Genomic DNA, 27,858 nt, shown 5'->3' on the forward strand with positions numbered 1-27,858 from the left:
CGGCGGGGGCCCCGCCCCTCCGTCCTTCCCAACTTCCTGTCAGCGGAGAGGCGCTCGGAGCCCTCGGACTGGGTCCCTGTTGCCCTTCGGAAAGGCGGGCCTCAGTTTCTCGGTCCGCGCCGTGGGCGGGGGAGAGCCTGGAGTCATTTTCTGGTGGTTCCAGCTGTGTTCGAAGGTGTCCCCCGCGCCCTTTCTCACCTCACGGCGGCCGATCTTGTTCTGCGCTTTTTAGGTGGCACTTGGGAGTCTCGCCCTGGGAGGGAGACGGGTCCGTAGTCTCCGGTCGCAGATCCGTGGACCCTCTTCGCAGACGCCTCGTGGAGCCTCAGGTCGGTCGGCTTCTTTTTGCAGTGGGACTTGTGAGCTCATATCCCCGCGGTTTCCTGCATGGCGTTTAAGAAGGGGGTGGTGCAGTGGTCTGCCCTCCACTTGCTGCGAAGCTTTGGGCAAGTTGTTCTACCCCCGGGGTCCCTAGTCTCCTAGGAGCCGAGAACGCTCCAGCGTTGTAGGTGCTGGCTTTTGGCTTTGCAGAGGCAAATGCGTGTGCGTCCCGGTACCTGTTCCTTGAGTAAAGCGCTGTGCAGTCCAGAAGGGCCCAAATTCCTCAGTGTTAGGGTGGGGAGAGAAGGAAGAGGGGTCAACAAACTAATAGCTGTGGGAGGGCTAAGGTTCTCAAAAGTGTTAAGAGACCCAAACTTAAGAAGGTTCACGGCCAAGCAGGGCTGGCTGGGTGGCACAGGGGAGCCTTCACCCTGATGCTACAGGGGTACACAGGCATGCTGATGAGCAGGCAGGGGACAGCTAGGGTTCTGACCGGGGGTAGGAGTTTGGGACTGGGAGGAAGCCAGGGCAGAGACCTGGGTAGTGCACTGTGTATTGGGCATGGGATGTGGTTTTTGTGCGCAGCCTGGCACTTAACCTTAGATTGGTGGCAGGAGCTTGGAGTGTGGTTCGTGGTCACTGGCGTTCATCGTCATTGGTTTTCAGAGCTTGATGAGGAACTGGACTGGAGTCCCGAGTGGATTGCATTTGTGTGCTGCCACTTGAGCCACTGCTGCTGGCAGGCTCTGTTATATTGTTTTTCTCTGTTAGGATGAGAAGGCTTTCAGGTGGAAGAATCACCCCCCAGAGTGGGGGCCATACCTGAGAGGTTCCTGAATGCTTAGGTGGCAGAAGTAGGTGCTGGTGGCCCTAGCAGCTTCAGATGCTGCAGGCCACCCTGGGAGGTGCTCAGCAGAAAGATCAGCAGAGCTGTGTTTCCCTGGAGGAACTCACTGTGATGGGGGTAGGGGTAGATAAACACATAGGCAACTGTGCACAAAGGTGTGTGCAGACCGTGGTGCCCTGGATGTGAGCTGATGGAACATTGGGATATGTGTGGAGGCGTTGCAGAGTGTGTTCTGTGGCAGCTGTGAGTGGACCTCCCTTTGCAGAGATACTTGGGAAGTGGCCACTGTCAGGTTAGGCAGTGGGAGAGCCCTGAGAGAGGGCTCCTGGCATTGGAAGGGAACTGTACTTGGTGATGGTTGCAGCCTCCTTTCCCACTTCGGGGCTTTTTGGACTGCTCAGGGTTGATGACCACTGCCCTCTAGGCCCTTTACTGGAGTGACTTTGAGGTGGTGAAAGAAGACACAGCGAGTGAGATTAAACTTGAGGGATTGTATCCTGTGCTGTTGACAAGGATGAGGACAGGGAGGTGGTGTTTAGGATGAGGGTGGTGTTGTCAGCACGCTGGACTCTGAGTGGTGAGGTAAGTCTGGAAAGCATGGGTGGAGAGGCTGGTGGGCACCAGAGAATAGTGGGACCCCAGGCTTCTGTCTGGCATGCAGGTAGCCCCTTCCAAGCTCCTAGTGCTTTGATGTAAAAGGATCTTGTGACCTCGTCTGCTTACTTAACGCTCACAGTGTTTGGGGTGAGTGGGGGCTCCTTCTCAGTGGATTGAAACGTAGTTCATAACCAGCATGGTGATGTGTGGTGGTTAATCATATGGTCTTTAGAGCCAGGTTCACCTGCCTCAGTCACTTACTGATTGGTGTGTGGCTGTAGACAAGTGACTTCACTCACCACTTTGCCTCTGGTACGATAAGAGTATCAGCCTCATCAAGGGGTCAGTGTTTGCCATAGATAGAGCACTCAGTTAAAGGTTGCTTTTGTTGTTCTCCTGAAAATCCCTGACAGCCAGCCAGGCTGTCCAAGGAAGCCCAGGGGCTTCTGATCTGGCCCCTTTTCCTTCTCTTGGGACTGATAGCATCTGCCATCACACCTTGCCCATGAAACATCACAGGTGGCATTTGCCCACCTTCTCAGGCCTCTCAGGCCTGCCTCTTGGGCCCTCCTTCCAGTCACAGCTCCTATTGGGGTACCTGGGGTTTGCCTGCGTATTGCCTCCTTTTGCTGCACGGTGGAGATGGTTGGGGCTAGTTCCCGCTCTTCCCCACCTTGTTTTTGGACAGGATTGCCTTGGATGGTGGCCTGCATCTGACAGTCCCATCAGCTCTTCTCAGCTCTCCTGAGGCCACAGCTGTCAGCTCCTCTGACCCTCAGCACTTGCCTGGAACATCTGGGTTTGCCAGACACCTCTTCAGCCCATCTCTGTCCTGCTGTGTCCTGCCCACCCTCCCCGCTGCACCATCTCTTCCTTTCTTCCCCCTTCCTCTTCTAGTTGGTGTGGCAGCTCCCCTCTGCTCCCAGCATGCCCTGTTGCTGGCGCCATCGGCACGGCCCTTGCAATCCCATCCCAGCAGCAGCCAGTTATGCCAACACACACCCTTGGCAGCAGATGGACCAGGTCTCTCTTGGGGTCACATATGCCCCCCTAGTGGATCCCTGGATTGAGCGGCCCTGCTGTGGGGACCCCGTATGCGTGCATACGACCATGGAGCAGAAGAGCACAGCCAGCAGTGCTCCTGGTGGTAAGCCCACAGAAAGGGGACCCCTGGCTCTGTGCATGCCCAGCCCATGACCCCTCAGCGTGGACTTCTACTAGGTGCCAAGCTTGGACCCAGGCACCTTTGATGACTCCCCATGGCTTGTGGGCCGATTTTGGGCTCAGTTGGGTGATTACATGTCCTTTTGCTTTGAGAACTGTCAGGACAACCTCAGTCACGTCTGTGAGATCCTTGGGCACCTGACCGGCCAAGCCCGGGCGTGAGCACCCCCCCTACCTCATCGGGGACCTGCCCCTTCCTGACGATTATGAGCTCTTCTGCCAGGATCTCGAGGATGTCGTTCAAGACCTGAACAGTTTTGCTGAGTACCATGCTGCAGCGCCTTGCCCCCTGGCCCCTGCCTCAAGCCAGTCACCAGTGGCCCTGCAGCTGCCTGTGGTGAGGCAGTACTTATCTAGGTATTCGGAGGTCCTGGCATTCAACGTGGGTGCTGTCCCAGTTGCTGTGGCCACCTTTGCTGTTTATACTTCCAACTCTACATCCAGAAATGGTCTCCCTGAGTAGCAGCTGGCCAAGGAGAGCAGCCTTGGGTCTGTGGAGTCCCTCACCTTGTCTAGTTCCGCATGCAGGGCTGATGCTGGTCCTGTGAGGCCAGCCTCATCCCAGCCAGGGTAGGCGGTCCCCACACCTGTCCCTGCACTTTCAGAATCTCTAACCCGCCTGCCCAGAAACCAGATCCAGTTCCACCAGGGTCCAGAAACCCAGAAGACAAAGGAGGAAGTTTCTAAGACAGAGGGAGACCAGAAGGCATCCTTAGGTACCCCTCAGCAGGTTGCAGACACCCCAGAGACCCCAAGAGAGCTAGCAGTTTCTCTTGCTCCCTACCCCACAGCCCTGGAGTCTGAACACAGTCCAGGCAGATTCAGTAGTACCCCTTGTGATGAAGTGGCCTGCATAGCTGAAAAGCCCCACAGTGCCCCAGCAGGACAGAGTGGCATTGCAGCCATGGTGTGCCAGGTATTGCCTTATCCACTTGCTTTATTGCTGGGCCACTTGTTTTATTGCTTTATTGGAGGTGCACCTGTTTGGGCTCTGCCCTGTCTGAACACAGACAGCCCCCTTGTCCTCACCACCCCACCTCCTCTTATAGCAGAATATTGGGCTCTACCATGTACTCCTCATTCTCTGACTTCTCCAGTCACCCAGAGGCTGCCTCCCTGTGCATTGCCAGCTGCATTGCCATTAGTTGGACAGAGTTCCACACAGCAGTCCCCATTCAGATATCTGTATGTCTTCATAACCACCCCCTCCCCAGATCCCTCATTCAGTGTTGGCTAGACTGGACTGGGTCTGCCATGCCAGCCCTGTTTAGATCTGTTCCTGGATGGTATCTGTACTTAGGCCCCCTTCCCCATCTTGGCTCTCTGTGACCTTTGTCCTCTGGGCTAGAATTTAAGGAAGGCTGCATGGAGGAAGTGGCCACTTTGATCATTTAGTACTAGTGGGATGGCAGAGAAAGATGCTTCCCTATGGGTATACCAGCAGCCTGGGACAGCTAGGGAGATGGGATACAAGCCTCCTTGCCAGTCTTAACTAAGTTCCAAGCATTTCCCCCTTCTGTATATTAACATTGTAGTTAACACCTGGTGTTTTCAGAAGTTGGCATGAATTTCTGTGTCTCAGTGCCTTTGCCCATTGTTGCCTTCCCACTCTCTGCTATTCAGCATTCACTGCCTCCCTGCCCACTGTTGGGCATTGCTGACTCAACACTTAAACCATAACACTATAAATGACTTGTATCTTTGGGTAGATTGTGAGCCTCTAGGGCAGGAGCTCCATCCTAATCAGCTTTGTGTCCCTGGTACACAACTGGTGCTCATTAAACATGTTAAATCCATGGCTGATCCTGTGGTGTGGTGGCAGCTGATGAGCAGAGCCCTTATTTTGTTGGCAGAAGCACTGTTGTCTGTTCTGTTGAGAACAGGCTAGGCCCTAGCCATGAGCACTCTAGGTTCAGTGTTGCAGGTTTCTGGTGGGTGGGGCTTTGAAAATCGAAGGATCTGGTTGAAGGAAGGAGTTGGGCTGAATAGGTGGGAATGGGAGTCTTGGCAGGTGGAATGTGGCCTTGAAAACTGACTTCCTAGAGCTGGAGTGAAGGAGCAGGAAGCAGACCAGAGCTGTGAGGCCAAGGGGCCAGAGGATTGGAATGAAGAAAGATCCGTTCTGCACAGGATGGGTTTTCTAATAATGAGAACTGAGCTCAGAAGCTCCCTCAAGCCAAGTTTAACACAGGATGGGTACAGTGTACCTACTGTGATGAACAATTAGGCAAGAGTGTCAAGCCCCTTTAGTTTTACAGCTGGAAACAACACTTTTCCAGGAAAGTAGGAAGAACAAATAAAGTGGAAGCATGAACTGCTACTAAAACTATTTTAGAGAAAAAACAGTAGTAAGCAAACATCTGGTAAAAATTTTTAAGTAAAATAGACACCATTGGGATTATTTAGTAATTATCACTTTAAAAGGCTCTGGGTTCACATGGTTTTAAGCGTGAGCTATTTTAAGGCACAGTTGGCTTGTAAATAAAACAGTTGAAAATCTTAGAAATAGGTGGGAAGCTGATACAACCTGAAAAGCAAACAAGCAAGCCCACAGAAGAAATGACTGCAGCCTGGTTCTGATCAAGTGTGGGAAATCCCTGCACATTGTAGCCCAGCCCCAGATACACTGCTGCCCTTCCACTATTGCTCATGTCTGGACCGTCCTTTTGTAGACCCAGGTCAGACTGCTTCCCACTCCCTGGCCTGCCAATGGGTCTGATATTGTTGGCGATATTGTTTGAGCTGGTAAGATGCCTCTGACAGTAGAACCTGGAGTTGCTCTCTGGGATGATGGCCGAGTCACTTAGTTGACACCCGCACTATTGCTGGCATCTGCGCAGGCCACCTTTCTCATCTACATTTAGTGGACCTGAGATGAATCCCGTCAGCTCAAGATTGCCATTTTCCTTTGGCCCCTCTGGCCCTGTGGACCTTTTCTCCCTTGGGCCCCAGACAGCTTCTGCAAGCTTGGTTTATAGTCTGGCATACCTCTCCTGAGGGCCACTTGTCCCAAGGCAGGCCCAAGAGGATGTGTGGAGAGCCTAGGTGACCAATGTTTTAATTTGGAAAATGTCTCCTGTTGTGGTTGAGCCCTTGCCACAAAGGAAAAGAAAGGAGGTCAGGGTCTCAGTGGCAATGGCCACTTGAGGGTGGGATCAGGAGAGGGTGGGAGGGCTCTGGCCTGGCCTTGTAGATAGGCAGTGCATATGGTGTTGCAAAGTGATAGTTTCACTGCCAGCCAATGCTGTGCCGTCTTTGGCCATATGCAGTGACCTAGCTCCTTTCCCATTCTGAGCGGGGAGAAGGAGAAGGCCCTACCATGCATGATGAGAGGAGGATCCTTGGGCCATTCGCCACTCCTGGCTCTCACATGGGAGATGGAAGAAGATGCTCCTGGGTGCAGGACAGTCTGAAAGTGTTTGCTGGATATGCTCAGGGTCCAGCTGATGTGCTTGGGTCTACCTACCAGATCATCAGGTCTGTCCTTTACTTGCCTTGGAAATACCTGGAGATTTTATTTCCTAAAGATAGGATATTTGTGAGCTCTGTGGAACAGTTTTTAACATACATGTCTCCAAGGAAAACTTTAACACCAGAAGTATTAAGGATAAGGTCCTATGAGATACAGAACTTTTTATAAAGCTGCAGCAATGAAGTTACTTGAAATTTGGTGTGGATGGACGAACAGAGAAGAATAGAGAACTTTGAAATAAAGCCAAATAAATGCAGGAATTTAGTTCATGCTTAAAGGTATTGTTTCAAATTAATGGGGCTGAAATGGATTATTCACTAAAAGGAGTTGGAACAACTGGTTAGCCATCTGGAAAATGGTAAAACTGGATACCCACCTCACTCTGCCAGGCTCTACTCCAGATGGACTAAAGATTTCAGTATTTGAAAAATCATAAAAGTACTACAGGGAAGTATGGTGATTTTTTTTTCTGCCTGTGATCCCAGGACTTTAAAAGTTCTAGATATCCAGAATTGTTGAAGACATGGAGAAATAGGCTTTTTCTTGTTGGTGAGAATATCAAATATTACAATACTACAATTCACCCACATAACATTTCTAAGCGTGCAGACCCTGATCACTTGCCTACATGCAGATGGCTGTTGTTTATTCCTTGGTGTAGGGCTTCAGAGCATGGACTTGAGCTCCACTTGCAAATCATGGTCCTTGCTGTCACCTGACCTCATAGGGTAGTGGGAGGATTGAGATAAAACCCACGCAGTGGTCTGAGCCCTGTTGACTGCCTAGTGGGCAGTCACTGCATTAACAGCAGAACTGCAAACAGCCCCATGGTCCTATAGTGAGGAACAAGGTAAATAGAGCTGTTGTCCTGTCATAACAATCAGGATGGGCCAGATTGTGCTGCAGTAAAAACCTCCCACATCTCACCACTTACCTGTCACAGATCAGCTGGGGTGCCCTCTGCCTGTTACAAAGGACCCGTGTTGATAGGAGCTCACTGGACACATTTCTCCAAAACCACCGAGGCAAGGGAAAGACCACAGCGAACCACAAGTGATACTTGTCCCTCCTTTTCCATTCCCATGCCCAAAGGAAGCTGCCAAACCACACCTAAGTTCGAGGGATAAGCAGCTAATCCCCCCGTGAGGTGGGGCTGTCAGCATGGAGAAGATGAACAGGACGCTCAGTGGTGCAGCCATCACCGAAGTAGGGCCAGCCTTCGTCAATACCCACGGGAAGATGCCTGTTTACTAAGGCTGCATGGCTTAAACTACAGAATGTATTCCTCATGGTTCTGGAGGCTGGAAGCCCAAGATCAAGGTGTTGGCAGGGTTGTTTCTCCTGAGGTCTGTCCCCTTGACTTATGATGGCCATCTTTTCCCTGTGTCCTCACATGGTTGTCCGTCTGTGCTCTAACTCCATCTTATAAGGACACTAGTCATATGGGATTAGAGGCCACCCATATGACCTCATTTAACCTTAATTATGTCTTTGAAGACCCTGTTTCCTAATAGAGTCACCCTCTGAGGTAGTGGTGGTCAGAACTTCAGTGTGAATTTGGGGGTGGGGGGAGGGGGAAGCACTATTTGCCCATAATAATGGCCAAGATGGATTTCTTGTTTTTCATTTTTGCTATTGCAGACAGTGTTGTGGTGAGCACCCTTTGAGCATCGCTGAGTGCTGAGCTGCAGAGCCCCTCCAGGCCACGGCAGCAGGATATGCCCAGTAATGTCTGGGAACTTTTTCTTCTTCTTTCAGAAATCTTTGTGTACCTGAAGGAGAGACATTACCCTATACTTCCCAGTTTTAATGTTTTACCTTTTACATCGACTCTTGAGTTAGCTTGTAACTAATGGTGTGGCTCTGCTGTGGCCATCAGATGGCCAGTGATGAGCAGGGCTCCTCTGCCCACCTGTGCTGGACATGTAATCTGATGTGTGGAGCTTCTGAGTTTGGGGGCTTGTGTTTTCCACAGCGTGACCTATTCTGCCCTAACCAGTAGAGGATCCCATCTCACTTTTTCCCACGGGGCACGGACCTGCCAGCATCAGGTTCAGGATGCCGTGCTGGCCCAATGTGTCCAAGGTGCCATCTTTCTCATACATACCTGGCTCTCTGGTCCAGTCTGTCCCCCACCAATTATCTAGTTTTGTAATGAGTCTTCATTATTTGGTAGAGAAACATTCCCACTACCTCCCCACCCTGTTCTTTAAATTGTCTTGTCTAATTTTAAAAACGCATATTATCATAAACACAGAGGTGGTGTTTTCCTTGCTTGGCTCCAGCAGTGGTCATTTCTTAAGCCGGGGGCGTCATGTTGGTGGACTGCCTGGCTAAGCATGCTGTCCTGGACAGCGGGAGTCTTGAGCTCACTTTCTCTTCGGGCTGTGCTTTCCTCATTTGTAGATGGGTGACATGATCTCTGTTACAAGGGTGTTGACAGCCTGGGAAGAGCCCCTGGCCTGCAGGGTGCCCTTGGCAGCCCATTCCTTCTCTCCTGGCCTCAGGGGTGCACAGCCAGGGTTGGGGCCTGTGTGTGATGGGTGCTCATCCACTTGCCAGGTGGGGCCACCAGACAGTGGAGAGGAGTATCCTGGGCTGCTCTCCCCCTATGTGCCTGAGCAACAGGGGGCCTGGGCTGACAGTGAGCCCACACTCTGCCACACAGGTGGCGAAGTGCAGGTGCTGTGTGGTCAGCACAGGGATGCCTCCTGGCCACTGGGAGTGCCACATCTCAAGCCCCATGAAGTCCTGAGTGCACAGTGTTGTTCACCTTGACACTTTTGCACCGTAGCCAAGGTTTTCTGAAGGCCACGAGTAGGGAGGTGGGCAGCCTGTGTGGACCTACAGGGTAGGGGAAGCCAGGAAGCATGGAGTTGGCCAGGTATCCAATCCAGGGTGCTGTCCCCTGGGAGATGGCAGCCTTTCCACCACCAAGACCCTATGTTCCTCCCCTGAAAATCAGAGTGCAAATGGGAGCCATGCGTAGTGGTGGCCAGGAGGGTAGCCCAGGGCCAGTACAGCTCTGCCCCTGTGCTTCCACCCTGCTCTAGGTGTCCACTTCACAGTGCCCACTGTGGCCTCCTGGTCCCTGTCATTGTGTCCTGCATCCCATCCCCCTCTGGCTTGCACAAGATGCTGAACTTTGGCAAGTCTCATTTTGCCACCTGTGTAATGGAGAGAATTTCTGCCTCACATGAGCTTAGAGGCAGCAGGCCCCTCAGGACTGCATTCACTGTCCCCGGTCCTTCCCTGTCCTTCCCTTCCCTGTGAATGTGTGGACCTAGACACATGTATGTGCACAGAACCCTACAGCCCATTCTGAGCATGCGGTGCATCTGTAGGCATGTTATTTGCATATCTGTGAGTTGTCGGGGGGAGGACCCCCCTGTCTGAGGTAGCCTCTGTCATAGGAGCAAACACATGGGTCCCTGTCAGAAAATGCATTACCACCATTGTGTTTAGGGACCCCCTCTTCAAGTGGAATCAGGTTCAGAGGAGCTGCCTGGGCATAAGCCCATGGGGGTTGGCCCCCATTCCATGCCTAAGGATGAGCGTTGTCTGGGTGCTGTTGTCAGCCCTGGGCAGCTTGCTGCTGCAGACCAGATCTCTTGGTGGAAGTGGGCCCCAGAGGCTGGCACTGGTGCATGGGAATGGTCACACTTCCTGTAAAACAAGCTTTTCCGTGTGTTCACCACGGACAAAAATGCTGCTGGCCTTTCGTTGGCTGGGTTCCCACCCCTGCCTGTAAGTTCGTGGGGGCAGGCTGGCTGAAAATGCTTCCGAGTGGGACTTCCTGCTATCTTGCCAAGCTCCCTAGACTTGCTCCTGGGGGTGACAGGCATCCTCAGCTGCAGCTTGAGGTGCCTGTTTATGGAGCGGCCTTGCCTGCCCAGCCTGCCTGCCCTGCATCCCCTCAGCCACCCTCCCTGGCGTTTCCTTTCGGTCCAGCAAGATTGGCCTGTCTCTCGGTCCCAAGGAGAAGTGTGCAACTGCTGGCCTCAGTGGCCTGGCCTCAGGAAGCCTCTCCTGGCCTTGGGGCACACTGGTCGTTCACACCTCATATGCTGCAGCTGCTAGTCTGTCAGGTATCACTGTGCCTTTGTCCATAAAGCTCACTCCTGCTGCCCCAGCCAGCCCAGCCTGGCCCTGCCAGTGTGGGAGCACTGGCAGAGCACCCAGCAGGGACTTGGCTGTGCTGTGGCAGGGGAGAACATGCACACTGGTGGGAGGGTCATGCTCACCTCTACCTGGTCACCCATCATACCACGTGGGCCTTGACCCCAGCAGAGGAGCCAGGTCCCACGGGATGTGGCTGTAACTTGGCTTCTGTTGCCTCCTCCTCCAAACACGGTGGGGCCCTTCCAGAAGGGGTGCTTGCGGACCTGGGGGGAGGGGAGTGGTGAATGTCCAGACACAGTGTGGGACACTGCTGTGGTTGACTGCAGGCAAGGAGCTCCCATGGGACCTGGCATACTCCTGCCTGAGGGGGTAAATCTTCCCCCTCCGAGGAGCCAGGAATGCCTGAGCTCTGTGGGAGCAGAAGGTTTCCAAGTTATGGAGCAAGTGACTTGCTGCTTTTGGACAGAACGAGAAGCTTCAGGCAAAGGATGGAGGTGGCTGTCAGTGTATCTCCCCGGGGCCTTCAGGAGTGCAGCACCCTTGACTCTACCACAGAAGCCTGTTTCTACAGCTGTCCCCCAGATCTTGTTTGTGGACTTTCTGGTCCATGGGGAGATGTCCTGGCTGTACTTGAAGCTCAGAGGGGGTTCCTGGCCCCAGGGCTTGGCTGTTTTACCTGTGCATTCAAGAAAAAAGCCAGCACAGGGCCCTGCCGGGCCTCAGGCCACCACCACCACCTGCTGCTCCTGGGAGATGGCTATGCCAGAGGCAAGCAGGCCTGGGACTGGTTTTTGGTCCCCTAGGGGAAGGGCTGCTGGAGGGCATGCCTTACACCCCCCTACCCCCACACCATACACACAGTGTTCCCTCAGTCGCCTGGGGAGGTGGAGATGGCCATGTTTGCGGTGTGCACTTGCTGCCCAGGGAGAAGGAGGGTGCAGGGATGGTGCCTGGCTCCCACCTCCCCCTGGACTCCGAGGCCAGGGCTATTCGTGGCTGTGTCCTCCCTCCCCTCAACCCTCTCTCCCAGGCAGGGCTGGCCGCACTGAGTCCCCGGAACCCCTCCCCAGGATCTGCATCTTTGAAGCCACGGATACTGACAGAGGATTCAATGAATCCAAGGTCGCCAGTCGGGCGTTGACAGATGCCCGGCCACGATACTATTTCTGATTTAATAACCGAATGGGAGGCTGGCCCTTGGTAATAATTAGGGCTAATTACTGAGGAGGTGTTGACAGACGGGCTGAGAGGAAACAAACTACCTTTATCCCCAGGCTTAGAGTCAGATTACCAGCCCGGTGCTATCTGCCCCTCAGAAAGTAGACGCTTCAATCACTCACCGAGGCTTCAAAGGGGAAAGGGCCCTGACAATGCATAGGGTTTGGAAAGAAGCTATGAAGTGCGCCTTTGACTCCGAATAGCCAAACGGAGCCCCATTCCAGAAATGGTTTCTTTGTGAAGTCTGAGTTACCCCAGCAAACCTGCTTCCCTGGCTCGGGGCCGGGGAGGGTTGCTGTGGGTGCAGGCTGGGTTGGTGCCGGGGCTGGCCCAACCCACCCAGGTCCCTTCTAGGCTGGGCCTGTGCCTGGCAGCCCATGGGGCCCAAGCAGGGAGGTGCAGCATGCTTTCTTTGGCCCAGGGAGTGTGTCCAGTTCTTTGTGGCCATGAGCTGTATGTAATGGGATAGAGATCTTACTATCCCAGCAGAATTGCTCCTTCCCTTGTCTCCTCTGGACATGCTTTCCTAAAGCTGACTTGGGCAGGTCTGGGCTCTCTGGAAGGGACTGTGCCCTTGGCCTTCTTTATGACAGGATCACCCCTCTGGGGCCTGGGCATCATTCAGTGGGCTGCCCCCTCCCCTGGCTTGAGTGGTGAGCCAACGCCGTGGAGAGATATTGACCCCCAGGAGACTCAGCAATAGGGTGACCACTTGAAAAGGGGTTATCCCAAGTTGTAGGCTGGCTTCTGATGCCCTTATGTGGACGTGCTGACTCCCCTGGGACTCCCTACATTTCAAAGACTGTGGATGGCAGTGGTCAGAACCCCACTTCCCTGGTATGAAGCAGCAGCCCTGGGAAGTTTCCCAGTGACCTGGCCTAGAACGCCCAGGTCACTGTGTCTGTGATGTGGCTTCGAGGGGCCAGTTCTGGGATTCTTGCTATAGTCTGTCCTGATCAGGAAGGTGTGAGGGTGACAAGGCAGCACTCAGGATGGGCCTGTCCAGAGAGCATCTTTCTGGTTCCAGGTGTAGCCTGGGAAGTATAAAGTGAGTGGGTCTCTGTTCCTGCAGCCTGAAGGACCAGCCAATTCAGAAGCTTCCCACTAGGATGGCTGTGTACTTCAAGGAGAGAATGAGTTGGTCAGCCTGGTGGAGAGCTGTCTTCTTTCCCTGGCATGCTACTCTGCTTCTAGAAGTAACCATGGTGCTGCTGCTGCTGCTGATGGTAACAGTCATCGGCTAATTTCCTTAAGTGAATACTGCCTACCTTATATTAGGGACACTAAATGAATTTAAATCTATTAGGGCACCATAATAAGATGGTGTATTATTTTAAATGGGATAAACACTTAAAAATTGGCATTAAATCTGTTTAGAGTCACCTGAGTAGAATTAGATAGAAATTGGCTATAAGCCAGAAAAGTCTAAGCAGGAAACTGGGTTTTCATAGCATGTTAGTGGTAAATCAAATCAATTGTAGCTCAAGAAAAAATAGCACAATATTGTCAAATATGTTATATTAAAAAAAAAATAACGTTCCAGAAAATGGCCAAGAGCAGTGACCTAGTGCATGCTTGAGCCCTGTTCTCTTCTTATTAACATCTTACATTATTAGCATGGTACATTTGTCATAGTAATGACCCAATATTGGTACATCATTATGGACTTAAGTCCCAATTTATTCAGATATTTTGAGTTTTTACCTAATGTCCTGTTTCTGTCCCAGGATCCTATCCAGGACAGCACATTACATTTAGTTGTCATGTGTCCTTAGTCTCCTCTGGCCTGTGACAGTTTCTTAGACTTTCCTTATTTTTATTATTGCCTTGACAATTTTGTGGGGTACCAGTTGGGTCTTTTGTAGAATGTTCCTCAGCTAGGATATGTCATGTGTTTTTTTCACAGTTAGATGGGTTGTGGGTTTCTGGGAGCCAGACCTCAAAGGTAAAGTGCCGTCTCATCACATATTAATGGTACATGTTGTCAAAATGACATCACTGTTGATGTTGACCTTGGTCACCTGGCCGAGGTAGTGGTTGTCAGGTTTCCTTTCTGTTAAAGTTATTCTTTTCTCTCCTTTGCAGACTGTCCTCTTAGGAAGGCAGTCAGTATGCGCAGCCCCTGCGTCAGGGGTGGGAATTCTGTTCCACATCCTTGAGGGCGGAATATCCATACAAATTATTTGGAATTTTCCTGCATGCAAGATTTGTCTGCTCTCTCCTGTTTGTCTATTTCTTCAGTCCTTTTATTATATCAGATTGAACTCCTAAGTATCTGTTATTAATATGATCATTATTATGAAATGTACTTACAGTGAGTAGTAACACCTGCGCACACCAGCACGTCCACAATCCTGACATGGAAACTGATCCATTACCTCAGAACTTTCCTCCTGCTCCCCCTCGGTAGTCAGCCTGTCTCCCCACCCTTGGCCCCTAGCCACTGCCCATCTGTGCTCTCTACCTTGTTGGGCCTTTTCTGGAATGCCATATAACTAGGCTCATGCCATATTTAACCTTTCACTCACCATAATTCTCTGGAGAGCCATCCGTTTAGTTGTGTTTTTCAATAGTTTGTTCCTTATTATTGCTCAAGAGTATTCTGTTCACCCATGGATGGTCCTCTGGGGCAGTATGAACAGAGCTGCTATAAACATTCATGTGCAGGCTTTTCTTTGCACATAAGTTTTCATTTCTGTAAAGTAAACACCTAGGGGTAGGATTGCCAGGAATATGATACACGTATATTTCATTTTGTCAGAAACTACCTGTTTTCCAGAATGCTGGTACCACTTTGCATGTGGTACCACATGTACTTTTTCTAATGTACTTTGTTTTGTCAGATTTTCTTCTTTATTGTAGCCATTTTAGTAGTTTGTGGCCCTAAGTTCCATTTCATCTAAGTTGTTGAGTTTTTGTGCATTGAGTTGTTTATAGCATTTCCTTACTGCCCTTTTAATGTTGGTGGTGTGTCGGTGTCTCGAGTGATAATCCTTCTTTCGTGAGGATAGTTTGTTTCTTTCCCCCTTTTTTGTGGTTGTCAGTCTAGATAGAGATTTATCAATTTTATGAATCTTTTTTAAAGAACCAATCTCAGGGCACCTGGGTGGCTCAGTCGGTTGAGCATCTGACCCTTGATTTCAGCTCAAGTCATGATCCCAGGGTTGTGGGATTGAGCCCTGAGTTGGACTTTGTACTGAGCATTGGAGCCTACTTAAGATTCTCTCTCTCCCTCTGCCCCTCTCCCCCACTCATGTGCTCTCTCTCTCTCTCTCTAAAATAAAATTAAATAAATAAAATAAAGAGCCAATCTCTGATTTTGTTGATTTTTCTCTGTTGCTTTACTATTCTCTGTTGTATTCATTTCTGCTCTATCCTTACTATTTTCTTCCCTTTGGTTTGCTTTGGGGCTTATTTTGAGCCTCTTTCTCTAGTTTCTTAAGGTGCACACTGGGTCATTGATTTGAGACCTTTCTTTCTTTCTAATGTGGGCGTTTTTATAAAGTGATCTCTACACCCAGCATGGGGCTTGAACTCATGACCCTGAGGTCAAAAGTCTCATGCTCTACCAACTGAGCCAGCCAGGCACCCCATATGTAGACATTTAATGCTATAAATTTTCCTCCATGCCTCACTTTAGCTGCAACCTACAAATTTTGACTATTTTGGTTTTCATTTTTATTGCATGCAAAATGCTTTCTAATTTCTCTTGACTACTTCTTGGACAAATTGGTTATTTAAAAGTGTATTATTCATTTCCCAAATATGTGGAGATTTTCCATTTACCTTTCCACTATTGATTTCCAGCTTAATTCCATAACGTTAGAGAATATATTTTGTATGCTTTTGTTTCTTCTTCATTTTTTAAGGTTTTGTTTTATGATCTGGGATATGGTCTATCTTGATGAATATTGCATGTGCATTTGTGAAGAATGTGTTTTTCTGTTGGATAGAGTGTTCTGTTAATGTCAACTAGGTCATGTAGGTAGATAGTATTAGTCAGGGTTCTGTATGACTTTTTGGCCACTTATTCAGCTAATTACTAAGGACGTGTTTAAGTCTCCAGCTATAATTACATATTTGTTTATTTCTGCTTTCAGTTGCATCAGTTTTCCTTCATGCATTTTGAAATTCTGTCATTAACTGAGTACATATTTAGCACTCTTAGTATCTTCTTGATGAATTGATACCTTTTATTTTTATGTATCCTTATCCCTGATAATATTCCTTTCTCTGAGGTCTACTTTCCATGATATTAACATATTTTCTCCAACCAACTTTCTCTTATTGTACATATAGTAATTCTCTTTCATCTTTACTTTTAATCTGTGTTTTTATATTTAAGGGTTTCTTAATATATATATATTATATATCTTTATATATCTGGGTTTCTGCCAGATAACTTATAGTTGGATCTTTTTTTAAATAGCTTATCATTGTTGGATCTTATAATTAACATGTTGAGAGCATTTATATTTATTATAATCATTGATATGATTGTATTTTGGTCTACCGTTTTGTTATTTTCTCTTTTTCCTCTAGTTTTTTGGTTCCCCTCTCCCTCTTTCTTGTTTCCTTATGAATTATTTAAATATTTTCAAATACTCTTGTTTAAATTTTTCTATTGGCTTTGGCTGTATCTCTTTGTATTATATACTATGTTTTTAATGGTTGCTCTGGAGATTGCAGCGTACATTCTCAACCTTTCACAGTCTTCTTAGAGTTAATTTTTTTTTCATTTCAAGTAAAATATCGAAGCCTTGCAATCACATAGGTCCTCTTACTCTCCTGCTTTCATGTGATAGCTGTCATACTGAAAACCCCACCAGACAGTGTTATTTTAGTAATATACATGTTCACTTAAGGGGTGAAATTTTGCTTTTATATTTACCCAGATATTTACTGTTTGTCTTCCTCTGCCTCCTCGAAGGCCCATATTTCTTTCTGGTTCTCATTATTTTTGAGCTGTAGAACCTCATTTAGTATTTCTTTTAGGCTATATCTGCTGGTGAGAAATTCTCTTCGTTTTCCTTCATCTGAGAATATTTTTGCCTTCATTCCCAAAAGAGAATTTACTGGATATAGAGGGTTTTTTTTTTTCCTTTTAATACTTTAAAGACACCCCACCGTCTCCTGGCTTCTGTGGTTACTGATGAGAAATCCACACTAATTCAGATTATTATTTCCCTATGTATGTGTCATCAATGTTGAGTTATTTTTCTTTATTATTTTCAACAGTTTAATTATGATGTGTTTGAATGTAGTTTTTATCCTGCTTATGGTTCATTGATTGAGTCCTTAGATCTATAAATTGTTGTCTTTTCCCAAATTTGTAAAATTTCAGGCAGAGATTTATTCAAGTAATTTTCCTGCTCCATTTCTTTCTCTTCTTCTCAGACTTCAGTGACACAAATGTCAGACCTTTTACAGTTATTTCACAAGTCCCTGAGGCTCTAATCGTTTATTTCAATCTTTTTCTTTTCTGTCTTCATACTGGATAATTTCTATTAATCAATCTTCATGTTCATTGGCTCTTTCCTTTGTCATCTCCCATTCCATATTGAATTTTTTTGTTTCAGATTATTGTATTATTTGGTTTGGACATTTCCTTTAAAAAAAAAAACTACCTTTTTAAAAATGTTTATTTATTTATTTTAAGAGAAGGAGAGAGCGTGCATGCAAGCCAGGGGAGGGGCAGAGAGAAAGGAAAGAGAGAATCCCAAGCAGGCTCTGCTCTGTCAGTGTGGAGCCCAGCACAGGGATCAGTCCCACACACCGTGAGATCATGACCTGAGCTGAAATCAAGAGCTGGACGCTTAACTGACTGAGCCACCCAGGTGCCCTAAAAAAATTGATTTCTATTTCTCTGTTGAGAACTTTGCTTCTGTTCATTTCAAGTGTGTTTACCTTTGCTGTATGGAGCATAATCCTAAAAGTTGCTTTAGAATCCTTAATGATACTCCCAACATCTGAATCGTCTCAAGGTAGGCATCTGTAAGTTGTCTTTTCCCATGAGAACTGGTCTCATTTCCTAGTTCATGGTATGTTGAATAATTTTGTATTGTATCCTAGACATGTCCTGGTTGAGTATTACTTTGGGCCCTCTGGAGAATGTTGAGTTTTGTATTAGCAGGCAGTCAATCCAGTTAGAATTGCCACACAGTTCTGTCTTGCCCTTTGTGGGTTGTGGTTTTAATCTCTTTTCAATTTTCAAACCTTTTAAGATGTTCCTTTGGGTCCGTCCCAGGCTTATGAATCTCAGCAGTGAGCCTGGGACTTTTGTGGGTTCATTCACAGAATTGAGAGACCTTTTTCTTTAGCTCTTTCCTCTCTGCAATTCTCCCTCCCTCCCCTGCCCCCCACTCACACTCCATCCTGCAGGATTCTCTCTCTGGCCAAAAAGACAGAAGTTTCTCTCAGAGTCATTTCTCCCACACAGTTCTATGTCTGGGGCCCATTCTTGGGGCAGTGCTGAGAGAGAAAACAAACCATCAGGGATTTCCTCTCACATTCTTTAAACTCTTTGTAAAGTTGTTAGTCTAAGTTTTAGCCACTGCTGCATGGCAGCTATGCAAGCTGGGCCTATCCTCAAGGCAGTGCCTCAAGACATAATAATAAAAACAGAAAACTCATCCCCATACAGGTCACTTCTCCAAGGTTTTGCCTCCAAGGTCTGTCTGCTATTGTTCACTTTTCAAAATTTTTAGGTAATTGCTCTTCATATTTTGTCTGGAGTTTTTATAGTTGCGGTCAGCCAGAGAGAGAAAGCCTGTAGTGAGCTTATTGCTTCCTGGCCAGAATCTGTCAAAGTAGTTCCAATTTACATTTCTGCATGAGTGATGTTAAGCATCTTTTTATATGTTTAAGGGCCATTTTCATTTCTTGTGTATGTGAATTCATGTCTTTTGCCTATTTGGTCTTTGGACTTTACTTAATTTTGAAGATTTCTATGTATTTTATCTTATTTTATTTTTTGAGAGAGCAAGGGAGGGCCATAGGGAGAGAGAATCTGAAGCAGGCTCTACACCTAGCATGGAGCCTGACTCAGGGCTTGATCTCATGATCTTGAGATCATCACCTGAGCTGAAATCAAGAGTTTGACACTTACCCAACTGAGCCCTCAGGTGCCCCAAAGATTTCTGTATATTTTAGAAATATTAGAATTTTATCTCTTTTGACATGGAAAAAATTTTAAGTTTATTAGGTATTTTATCTTCTAAGTTGGTATTATGAATGGACTTTTCTTTAACAGGTTACTGTTTGGGCATAAGGAAGCTATTTGAGTTCTCTTTGTTAGTTTTTTTCCTGCTACCATAGTAAAGTTTTTTTTTTTTTTTTTTTAATGTTTGACTCTATTTTATGTTTGATTATCTAAGGTTCTCATGTATATATCATCATGTTATCTGGAAAATAATTTAATGTTTTCTTTTCTAAGTCATATGCCTTTAATTGATTTTTCTTATTTAATTGCATTGGTTTAAACCTCCAGTGCAGTGTTGAATAGTAGTATAGATGTTGGGTATTCTGATCTTAGAGGAAATACCTCCAGTATTCCTTCGTAAAGTAATGTCTGTAGAACTAAGGAGGGGATTGTGTGTGTGTGTGTGTGTGTGTGTGTGTGTGTGTGTGTGTATTTTAGTCATTTTTAGTCAGTTTCTATTTGGTTAGATGTTTTAATAAAAAATGGGTATTGAGGGGCGCCTGGGTGGCTCAGTCGGTTGGGCAGCCGACTTCGGCTCAGGTGGTGATCTTGTGGTCCGTGAGTTCGAGCCCCGCGTCGGGCTCTGCTGACTGACAGCTCAGAGCCTGGAGCCTGTTTCAGATTCTGTCTCTCCCTCTTTCTGACCCTCCCCGTTCATGCTCTGTCTCTCTCTGTCTCAAAAATAAAAATAAACGTTAAAAAAAATTTTTTTAAAAATGGGTATTGAATACTGTCAAAGGCTTTTTTTTTAGCATCTATGGAGATAATTATATGATTTTTCTCACTGATTTATTAATATGTTGTATGACATTAATGGATTTTCTAATTGAGCTAACCTTGCATTTCAAGGATAAATTCCACTTGGTCATCATGTATTATTTCTTTAATTTGATGTTATATTTTGTTTGCTAATATTTTACTATTTTTGCATGATATTCCTAAGTGATACTGGTCTCTACTTTCCCTCTGGTCAAAGCTTTAAATATATCTCACGAATTCTGGTTTATAGTGTTTTTCATTGTCATTTTTAAAATTTGTGGATTAAGTACTTCCCCCTTTACCTAAAATCTATTGTTTAATAAATGTTTAAAAAAAAATTTTATGTTTATTCATTTTTGAAAGACAGAGAGAGACAGAGCACAAGCAGGGGAGGGGTGGAGAGAGAGGGGGACACAGAATCAGAAGCAGGCTCCAGGCTCTGAGCTGTCAGCACAGAGCCTGATGCGAGGCTCGAACTCACGAACTGCGAGATCATGACCTGAGCCAAAGTCAGATGCTCAACTGACTGAGCCACCCAGGTGCCCCAAGTTTAATAAATGGTTTTAAATTTTTAGTTGGGAGGACACTTTAGTTTTTCTTTTGTTAATTTCTAGTTTAACTGTGCTGTGGTTATAGTATATGTTTATAATATTTCTTTTTAATGGAAATTACTGGTATTTTCTTTGTGACCCAATATACAATTTTTACACATGTTCATGTGCACTTAAGAAAAAGATGTAGTCTCTGTTAGTAGAGTGTAAAGTTCCATATGGATCCATAATATTTACCTCATGGAGTCTTCTATCTCCTTACTTACTATCATCTACTTGATAATGACTTGTACTGAGAGTAGTCGTATATCATGTTTTCCAATTATTGATGAGTTTTTTCTGTGACTCTTTACATTTCCTGTAGTTTCTGTTTTATAAAGGTGGTGTTTCTGTTGTTTAGCACATAGATATTCGCAGCTATCATATATCCATTGTGAATTGCAGCTTTTAGTATTGTAAAGTATCTGGGTTTGTCAATTCTAATGCTTTTCAGCTAAAATTCAACTTTGTTGACATCTGTATTTCAACTCCTGCTTTTTTTTTATAGTTTCTTTTACCTGAAATACCTTTGTCCATCTCTAATTTTAGCCTTTTAGAATCACTATAATTTTTTGCTTATTAACTTTATAATCTGAGTATGGTTTTTCATCAGATATACGTGTCATGAATATTTTCTCCCTGTCTATAGCCTCATTTTTTTACACCCTTAATGTCTCTTGATGAGAATTAGGATTTTGAGTTTCATCCATGTGAGACTGGAGTTTATACAGTTTCAATTTTGTGGAACAGTCTATTGTATGAATATATCAATTCTATCCTGTTCTGCAGTTGAGGGCCATTTGAGTTGTTTCTAGTTTTTATTAACATGCATAATATTGCTATGAACATTCTTCTACAAATCTCTCCTTGTACACATGTGAGAATTTCTTTAGTGTGTTTATCTAAGAAAGGGGACTGTTACATCATAAGGTGTGCAAACTAATCCCAGATTGTTTTCCAAAGTGATTCTTTCAATTTATGCTGCCGGTAGCATGGTAAAGGTTGCTAGTTGTCCCACATTGTAGTCAATATTTGACAGATTGTTTAATTTTTTGCTAATCTGCTAGGAGTGTAATTCTATCACACTGGTTTTGACAAGCATTTCCAAGATTAGGTTAAACATCTCTTTCATATGTTTATTAGCCATTTATGTTTCTTATGAAATATCTATTCAAATTCTTTCGCTTACTTTCCTTTTTGCTGTTTGCTTTCTTCTTGATCTATGTGTTCCTTATTCTGGTTATGAGTCCAGGGCAGATTTATCTTCCTTCCCCTCATCTAGAGTGCTTTTATAATTGTAAACCTACAGAAGAGCTGCAAGTGTAGCAGAGTAAATGCTTGCATACTCTTCACTTGTGTTCACCACTTGTTAACATGTTGCCACATTTGAAAACAATGTGCAAGGGCGCCTGGGTGGCTCAGTTGGTTGAGTGGCCGACTTCGGCTCAGGTCATGATCTCGCGGTCCGTGAGTTCAAGCCCCGCGTCGGGCTCTGTGCTGACCGCTCAGAGCCTGGAGCCTGTTTCAGATTCTGTGTCTCCCTCTCTCTCTGACCCTCCCCCATTCATGCTTTGTCTCTCTGTGTCTCAAAAATAAATAAACGTTAAAAAAAAAAAATTAAAAAAAAAAAAAAAAGAAAACAATGTGCAGACATCATGATGTTTCACCCTTGCAACACCATTGCCTGAGAATAAGGACATTCTTCTCCATAAAATACCACTGTCCTGCTGCCCAAGAAAATTAACAATAATTCCATATTATCTGTAGTCCATATTCGCATTTTCCCATTTGTCACCAAAATGTCCTTGATAGCCCCCACCTTTTGTGATCTAGAGTCTAATCAAGGTTCACCTGTTAGATTTGGTCATGATGCCTCTAGTCTCTCAATTTAGAACACTCACCCTGCTTTTTGCTCTTGTTTTTTCTCTTGATCTTGACCTTTATGATAAGTCTGAGCTAGTTATCTTGCCCAGTATCCCATAATCTAGATGTATCTGATTGTTTTCTGCAGGTTGTTGGCACAGATGTACAGGGATGGTTCCGTGTCTTCTGGCATCACCTCAGGAGAGAAGTGATGCTGGTTTGTTTACAATTGGCGGTGCCAGCTTCGATCTCATGGTGAAGGTGGTGACAGCCAGATGTCTCCATTGTTAAGGAACATTCTCCTTCTGTGATCAGTAAATAATCTGTAGTGTAATACTTTGGCACAATGTAGATCTCCTGTTTCCCAACAACCTTTCACCTGCCTGGATCTTTTTTCAAATCTGAGTGGTGATTTTATGCTCTCAACTTGGAGTTTTAGCTCCCTCTTTTTATTTCTTTAAGAGCATTAAATATCCCTGTTTTATATGCCTGAATGCTTTGTGCACTAGAGGTCTAGTTCTGCCTCTTGTTGTTTCTCATGGCTCTCACTCATGGTGCAATGTTTCCTTTTTTGTTTCTATGAGTTTTGGTTACTTGCATTTCATAGGGCTTTATCTATGAATTCATTCAGGCCGGTGTTGAAGGTGGGCTCCTTCTGAGAGACATTTACAGACTGAAGTTTTGAGGACCTCCCAAGGTGGTGTAAATTAGGACTAAACCCTGGGAGCTGGCATTATTCTGGCAACTCTGGTTGTAGGTTTACTTCTGGTTCAGTCTAACACTGAGAATTTAGCCTTGTGGGGGTCTCATCTTTATGGAGATACTCCTATGAGATTGCCCACTTTGGGAGAGCCCTAGCATTGTCTTTCATCGATTCAGAGGCCTTGCTTGAGAACCAGAATTCTGGGTCACTAATGTAGCAAATGCCCTCAGGGCAGGCACCAACTGGGGGCCCGCAGACCTCCCTAGGTTTAATTCCACTGAAGTGTTGGGCCTGTGAAGGTTCTAAACTTTTTCTGTTGTTGTTGTTGTTGTTTGTTTTTACCAGCTTAGTGATGTACTGAAGATTTTGGTTTTTTATTTTATTAGCATTTTTAGTTGTTTTGTGGGCATCTATCCTGCTAGGTAGTAGTGCTTCCCTAGTCTGTGCTGGTTATGGAATTCTTAGTGCCTCTTGGGGCTGCTGGAGCTGTTCTAGGCACACGTGTGGGAGGACTTGGGGTCCTCTTTGAGGCACTCCCAGCATCCTGTGTAGCCTGTCCTTATACTCCCAAGCAGGCAGGACCCAGTTGGCGGGGACAGGCAAGAGCAGTGCATGGGTATCTATCTCTGGGTGGTGGCTCCCCTGCTTGGGCTCACTTCATGCTGTTTTTGATTCCAAGCTTCTTCTAGGACCAGTGGCTCTGGGGCAGTAAAAGGAAAGGATTCTGTGACTGAGTGGGACCTGTTTGCAGGTTAGGCTGTGGGGCACACAGAGGTAGGGACCCGTGGTCTTTGGGTACCAGCTTCTCCCCTGGCCCTGCCTCCTCTGTGTTTGCCAGTCACTGGTTGGTTGTGTGTGTTCTCCTGCACACCCCCCACCCCCCAGGAGGGGCGTCCTTGGGTCCCTGTGGCTGCTGCACCTGCCCAAGGTACACATGGCTTTGTGGGATGGTAAGTTCCAAACGTAGCCCTGATGCCTTTCCACATGGGACCCTGCCCCCGCCCCTGCCCCTGCTGCTGTCCACACCAGGAGGGAGGGTCTGGGGCCCCTCTCTGTGTGGATGACCCTATGTAAGCCCTGCCAGACTGCTGCTTCTAAGTTGGGATGTAGGGGGGCGCTGTCATCATCCATGGGCCAAGGGCCTGAGGGGCTTTCAGGGGGGTGGGGGAGTGGGGGGTTCATAACATCAGTTGGAAAGGCTGTCAGAGTTGCACAAATTGTGTCAGATTGTCTTTCTTTTTAATTTTGAAAAGAATGTGTCTCTCTTTGACATCTCGAAGAGCAGGCAGAATCCGAAGTTGTGCTCAGTGGATTAAGTTTCATGTTCCTTTGCCCTCTGGGAGGAAAAGACAAGTGACAGAACAGGGAGACGAAGCAGCGGCGGGCAGCTGGTATCACGCACTGGTGTTGCACAAGGGGCTGTGGCCTCCGCTCCGGGAGGCCCAGTGCCAGGGAAGATAGGATAACGCGATTATTCTCAATTAGATTAATAAAGAATAATTAGATGTCATAAATCAAGTAATCATAGGATATTGTCATGGGAAAAATATGTAGCTAGAATTAATTAGTTTTCAAATAAAGCATTTATTTTAATTGCTTGAAATGATGGAGCCCTTAATTGCCGATGCATCATTTTGGCCTGAACATTTTGGTTGTTGTAACAACGTGACGGGTTTGTTCCCTGCAGTTCTGGGGAAACAATAGAGGAGAACTTGATTTCATCACCTCAGACTGAGCCTTGTGCTGGTGAGGTTCTGGAAACTCCCATCAGGCCGCAGGCAGGTGGCAAGTGTGGGCTGGGCTTCGGCTGGCACTGCCCAAGGCCCCCGTGCTGTCTATGAATGTGTGTGTGAGTATGTGCATGCATGTGCATGCGTGTGTATGTATATATGAGTGGATGTGAATGTGTGTGCCTCCTGTGCATGTGCGCAAGCACGCGCTTGAACATGGTGTGTGTGCAAGTCGGGACTGTACCGTGGGAACCTGCACAGAAGTGGCCTGTAGGACTCCAAGGCCTGGACTGTGGGGTGGAATGCTCCCCACTCCCTAGCCCCTAGAGACCAGGGCTTTTCTGGTGGGTTGATGTGCATTAGCGGGGTTCTCCATTCTTGGGTTTTTCCAAATCTGGGATCCTGGAGCTGATCAGCTATTCTTGCAGACAGTCAGTAGCTTCTGAGGATCCAATAGCTGCTCCTCGGAACTTATCCCAAGACCACCTGCTTGAAGGTAGCCTAGCAGGTTTGTAGCCCCAGCCCAGAAGCATCTCCAGGCAGCTTACCTGTCCCACAGCAGAGCAGGGGCCATGGGTTGTGGAGCAGTGTGGGGTCAGGTTCTTCTGCCCACAGGAGGCTGTCCTTATGTTTGAGAAGAGTCATTTGGTTTTCAGCCAAAGGTGAGAGGGGCTTTTAGAGTGAAAACCCTAAAAAAGACAGAAAGAAAGAAAGAAAGAAAGAAAGAAAGAAAGAAAGAAAGAAAGAAAGAAAGAAAAGAAAGAAAAGAAAGAAAGAAAGAAACAAGGATTTGGCTATTTGTAAGGCACATTCCGAGGGACCCCTTCCTTCTCTTTGAAACCCCTCGATGAAGGCAGGATGGAGCTGTAGAGTGGCTTCCTGGGGTCTCTCACCATTAAGGGTAAGCATCTGCCCTTTCTTGGCCCTGGCCCTGTAGTCTCTGCTCTGGGTCATTAGGATCTCAGCCCCCAGCCCTACTTCCAGCCCTCACATGGGCCAGGCCTCAGCCAGCCTGGTGCTGGCAATGGCCTCCTGCCGGGTCTGTGCAGCGTTTCCCAGGTTCCTGTGGTCTCCAGAGGCTCGGGTCACTGACCGCCTTGTGCTGCCTTGGTGACTTGGAGCCCCCTCGTTTGCAAGTCCCCAGCTGCCTTGACGGTGGCATTTCTTAGGTGTTTTGAACCTTTTGCTTAATCAAGCTACTCCTGGCTCTATTCTGACGGGAGAGAGAGAGAACGAAAGGGTCTGGGATGGTTTCAAGGAGGGGAGGTACACAGGGCTTCGCTGTTAAGGGTGTGGATGAAGCAGTGCCTGGACTGATCTGCTGGAGAAACCCATGCCTCTCTTGCCTCTGCGCCTGCTCATTTGCCTGTCCTCAGCCTGCAGCCCTCTCCTGCATGGGCCTCCTCCGTCCTTGGCCTAGAACCCTCCCTAACCTCTGGCATAGGCCAGGGCCCCCTCCTGGAGGAATGCTGTCTTCTCTGCTCTTGTCCTTTTCCCTGCCCCAATTCCTCTGGTGGCTGTGGCTGTGGCTGCTGCAGTGGTCGGGTGGCCTCCTCCCTGATGGGCAGGTTGGGAAGTGTCTCAGAGCCCAGCAGGAGAGGCCCTCCTGATGAAGTTACTACAGTTCCCCAGCGGTCTGCTCCTGGCCATTCCCTTTCAACCTTCAGCCTGGCCTGGGACCTGCCCCTTGGTCATTGGGGCAGGTCACTTCTGGTCCAGCAACCGCCCCTGTACCATCACTGGGGCAGGCTCAGGCGGGGACACGGGGAGGCTTCTTCTTTCAGGTGGGTGGGCCCCAGCAGGCTTTAAACATAGGACCAGTGATTTGAGGAAGGGTCACTCATCTGTGATATCAGTCCTCCAGGGGAGTGGCAAGGTGACTCAGTCTCTTGCCCCTTGCCCACACACCAGTGCCCAAACCACTCTGCCCCTTTGTGGCAGCATGCCACTTCAGGCCTGGGTCTGAGTGGCCTGGGGCAGCTCACCAGATCAGTCTCTGCCCTAGTTTCACCAACAGTAAATGGGGTGCTGCCTTCTCGAAGGGTGGTTGTGCAGGCCTTCAGGACCCAGCAGGCGGTATATTTTAGCACACGTGAGGGAGAGGGTCCTCTCCATCTTTGGGTCCTCCTTGCCCAGGGACCCCACACACCTCTTGTCTGTCCATTGGTTCATCCCTTCAGTATACACTTGCTGAGCAGCTGCTATGTGCTTGGCCAGGCCTGTGGTCTGGGGGGAGCAGACCGGCATGGCCCCTGTTCTCACAAGCTTGCTGCGGGGCCAAGGGGCAGCATGTCCCGGCATGTCTTTGCCCCATTTGCAGGGAGGAGAGGAGATGGGCCTCGTGAGGGAGGAGGGAGACTGAATTTGCAGGATTCAGCTAGGTCCAGAGATGAGACTGGGTGTGTGGAGAGCCCAAGTGAGGAGGAGTCTTCCCTGGCTAGAGCAGTGCTGCTGTAGCCAGTGGGGTCCAGGGAGCCAGAAGTTACAGCCGGTGGGTGGACAGGGAGGCCTGGAGGCCAGTGGCGGGCTCTACGCAGGACACTGAGGGTAAGAGTGGCCTCAGAAGGGTGTGGGTGCCATGGTGCCCACCCAGAGATAGTATAGGTTGGGACCACGGTGATGCCATTTGAGTGTAGAGGCCAATAGGCAGGATGGAAGACAGGCTGAAGGAGGTGGGCAGCATCCAGGGGGGCTCCTACTGACTACCTTCCTGAAGGATGACAGGTGTGTCACTTACACCCTCCCTTGGTCCCCAGGTAACTGCACCCCCTCCCGGTATGGCAGCCTCGCCGCTCCCACCCCCGGACCCGCGGTTTGTCCTCCGAGGTACCCAGTCGGCAGTACATGCGCTGCATTTCTTCGGAGGAGCTGAAGGGCAGGGGCAGCCGCTGCTCCTCTCAGGGTGAGTAGCTGTGGCCCCAACCTAACCTCAGGGGTTAGCCCAGGGTGAATTCAGAAGGTGGTGGGCTAGCAATGAGCCCGGCGCTCAGTTGGGGGTCCTAGTGAAGGGCTCAGCCTGCCCATCACTCGGGCTTTTCAGAGCCCACTCGACAAGCTGTCCCTTGGGCCGGCCCCCCTCAGAGGAGGTAGGAACATGCCCTCTCTGTTATAGACACCATCCAGTTTACAGTGTCGATGGAGCTCCCCCATTCCTCTCCAGAGAAGTAGACTCTGCCTGAGGGACTCTCTGCCCACCATCCTTGGAAAAGGA

The 27,858-nt window shown here is 47.8% G+C and overlaps 2 protein-coding genes and 1 non-coding gene across 3 annotated transcripts in view; 2 read left to right on the top strand and 1 right to left on the bottom strand.

Annotated features, from left to right (window-relative positions):
• Positions 1-241: 241 nt before the first annotated feature.
• RTL10 (retrotransposon Gag like 10) lies at positions 242-4,785 on the top strand. The gene is given in 5 exon segments (XM_042962017.1): positions 242-329; positions 2,454-3,154; positions 3,156-3,597; positions 3,600-3,636; positions 3,638-4,785. Coding segments are annotated over 4 exon segments (1,530 nt in total). The 5' UTR covers positions 242-329; positions 2,454-2,692; the 3' UTR covers positions 4,227-4,785.
• GNB1L (G protein subunit beta 1 like) overlaps positions 260-27,858 on the top strand; it is a 59,833-nt gene continuing 32,234 nt past the window's right edge. The window contains exons 1-2 of the mRNA XM_007091423.3: positions 260-329; positions 27,404-27,549. Coding sequence (XP_007091485.1) covers positions 27,425-27,549 — 125 coding nt within the window. The 5' untranslated portion in view covers positions 260-329; positions 27,404-27,424. The remainder of the gene's footprint in view (positions 330-27,403; positions 27,550-27,858) is intronic.
• Positions 15,316-15,388, bottom strand: TRNAK-UUU. Its single transcript has one exon. It is a non-coding gene; the product is annotated as a tRNA-Lys (tRNA).

This window comes from Panthera tigris, chromosome D3 (genome assembly GCF_018350195.1).
Source record: "Panthera tigris isolate Pti1 chromosome D3, P.tigris_Pti1_mat1.1, whole genome shotgun sequence".
NCBI lineage: Eukaryota > Metazoa > Chordata > Mammalia > Carnivora > Felidae > Panthera > Panthera tigris.